The sequence below is a fragment of the Hydractinia symbiolongicarpus genome, chromosome 6, assembly GCF_029227915.1.
Source record: "Hydractinia symbiolongicarpus strain clone_291-10 chromosome 6, HSymV2.1, whole genome shotgun sequence".
Classification (NCBI taxonomy): domain Eukaryota; kingdom Metazoa; phylum Cnidaria; class Hydrozoa; order Anthoathecata; family Hydractiniidae; genus Hydractinia; species Hydractinia symbiolongicarpus.
In genome coordinates, this window is record NC_079880.1 from 6,927,213 (window position 1) to 6,929,909 (window position 2,697).

The following is a 2,697-nucleotide window of genomic DNA, read 5'->3' on the forward strand; positions in this document are numbered from 1 at the left end:
GTCTCATAGAGCTAAGTTTTACGTGCTATCTAAAGAGAAAATAGCTAGTCACAAAAGTTTATAGTTATACCAGCTAGCTAGCTAGCAAACATTTATAGACGAATTTCAATGTTTACATTTTTCGGCACTTCTGCGCATGCGCGGCTTGCCGTAAAAATTGACAGGCAAAACATTAGCCGCGCCTTCGTGCTTTCATAAGGAAGTTATCGAAGAGGGAAGACGTGTTGTGATAGTTAGAGAGAAAAAACTTAAAAATTATTTAAAATATTCGTCGTAAACGTTGAAGTACTGATTGTGGAAGGATGCCTGATAGTTGCTGTGTACCGAATTGTACGAACAGACGCAAGAAAGGCGATGGAAGTGGTGGTTTTTTTCGAATTCCTTCGAAGAAATACCCAGACGTCAGAAAAAGATGGTTGACTGCGATTGGCAGGTTGGATTGGCCAGAACAGCTAATTGGAAATGCTAAAGTATGCCATCTGCATTTCACATCTGGTATGTATATTCATTTCTCTTGTCCATAAACGTTTGAAACTCCCTCTTCCCCCCTCTGGGTGAGGCCTCCCTGTCTCGTATTTACTACCGCACTGAGATTCTTTCACTCCCAGTAAGTCAATGTTTTGCACATCTAGTCACTGTGAATATATGGAATATTCTATTCTTTTTGTAGGAAAAAAATCAAAGGACCCACTGAGCCCTGATTTTGTGCCATCAGTTTTCGACCGAATTGGGAAAAAAATGAGTGAGGAAAAAAAGAAAGAGAAACAGGATCGATTCCAACGTGCACGTCTGAGAGTTAAGCAGCGCTCAAATCTTCCTGTTGTGGAAGAGCCCAGTGAAGTTTTGGAACCAGAGGAGGAAGAGCTAAGCCGACAAGATATGGAGATTAAAAAATTAAAACAAAAAGTGACAGAAATAGAGAATGTTGTGAAAGAAAAAGAAAATAACATCAAGGAAGTGACTCGAAAATACTGTAGCATCCAAAATGAACTTGTCAACAGGATGGCTGATATCCATCAGTTAAAAAATAAAAACAATTTGTCAAGAAAATTCCAACTAAATTATGGACATTTGAAAAGTCACAAAAATTATTTTTATTTTTATACTGGATTGGACCAAGCACGCTTCAACTGGGTATTTGCAATTATCAAAAATAAAATGAAACGTATCAGCAGAATATTGACACCGAAAGATCACCTTGTTGTTGTCCTGGTAAAATTGAAACTTGGCTTGTATAACAAAGATATTGCTTTCAGGTTTGGAATTACATGCAAAATGGTCACCAAAATTTATCGAAGCTTGCTTAAAGTATTATCAAAATCTTTACTTTTTTTAATTGTGTGGCCTGAGAAGGAAGCTATACGTAAGCATATGCCGAAGTGTTTCAAAAAGTACCTAAGTTGTCGCTGCATCATTGACTGCACTGAGATATTCATACAACGTCCATTAAATCTCAATGCCAGAGCACAGACATGGTCTAATTACAAGAATACTAATACCATCAAGTATTTGGTTGCATGTTCTCCAACAGGAAGTGTTAGTTTCCTATCAGAAGGATGGGGAGGTAGAGTCTCTGATAAGGAAATAACAATAAAAAGTGGTTTTTTGGATTTAGTCGAAAATGGAGATCTTGTTTTGGCTGATCGAGGATTCCTTATCGAGCAAGAGTTGGCAACACGAGGCGTGGTATTAAAAATACCTGAATTTACCAGAGGGAAGGAACAAATGTCAGCAATGGATGTAGATCGATCTCGAAAAATAGCCAATGTTCGAATCCACATTGAGAGAGTTATTGGACGTTTGAGAAAGTTTGAAATTTTGAACACAACCATACCTATCACTCAAGTAGATTTATTGGACGATGTGTTTATCGTTATATGTGCTTTGGTGAACTTGAATAAAGGCATTATATAACATATATTATTACAGAGAATTTGATACTTCGCACACAACTAACATATTGTTATATTATATTACATATATTACTTTGATATAATGTGACACACTATTTTTTTTTAATATTATTCTGACAGGTAGAACATAGCCAAGTTTTCGGTGCTCTTGTTATCTTCACACAAGAATAATGGAACCATTCTATGTCACATGAGCCTAAATTGTCACAACCAATCATAGGTGGGAAGGATGGTCTTCTGCATATGCAATACACCTTTTCTTCATTTAGTAACTTGGGATCACTTTTCCGAGTGACAAGCTCTGGTAACAAAACCTTTTCGAATACAATGGCCAGTTTTTCACGAAGTTTCCGACAAAATGGTTCATTTTTTGTAACCCTGATCAGAAAAGTATCATTTTCTTGCTTTCCTTGTGAAAAAACAAAGAAGTCACAATAATTCATTTTAGTTACTAACATTTGATGTTGTACTTGGAAGTAATAAGCATGATTTTTTTTGAATTTCCCAGCTTTATCAATGGGACAATTTTTATCGTTTCTCCATAGCTTCAAACTTTTTTTATATTTAAATGGGCATTTGATCTCAACTAAACTCTGACCATGACATTTGCACTTCACTAATCCATCAGGGCTTGCTGCAAGATATGGAAAGTTTGGATCAATATGAAGTCCAGTTGTGACAACTTGGAGATCAACATGGTGTTGTTTGACATGTTGTTCATATACTGAACGAGCTCTATTCTCCATTCTTTTCCCATATCTTGTTGCAACAACGTCAACAGGCT

At 36.4% G+C, this 2,697-nt stretch overlaps 1 protein-coding gene across 1 annotated transcript; it reads left to right on the top strand.

Annotated features, from left to right (window-relative positions):
- The first annotated feature begins 302 nt into the window (after positions 1 to 302).
- Positions 303 to 1,914, top strand: LOC130647412 (uncharacterized). Its single transcript, XM_057453263.1, has 2 exons — positions 303 to 495; positions 671 to 1,914. Exons 1-2 carry the CDS (start codon positions 303 to 305, stop codon positions 1,912 to 1,914), a joined length of 1,437 nt encoding a protein of 478 aa, XP_057309246.1.
- The last annotated feature ends 783 nt before the right edge of the window (positions 1,915 to 2,697 follow it).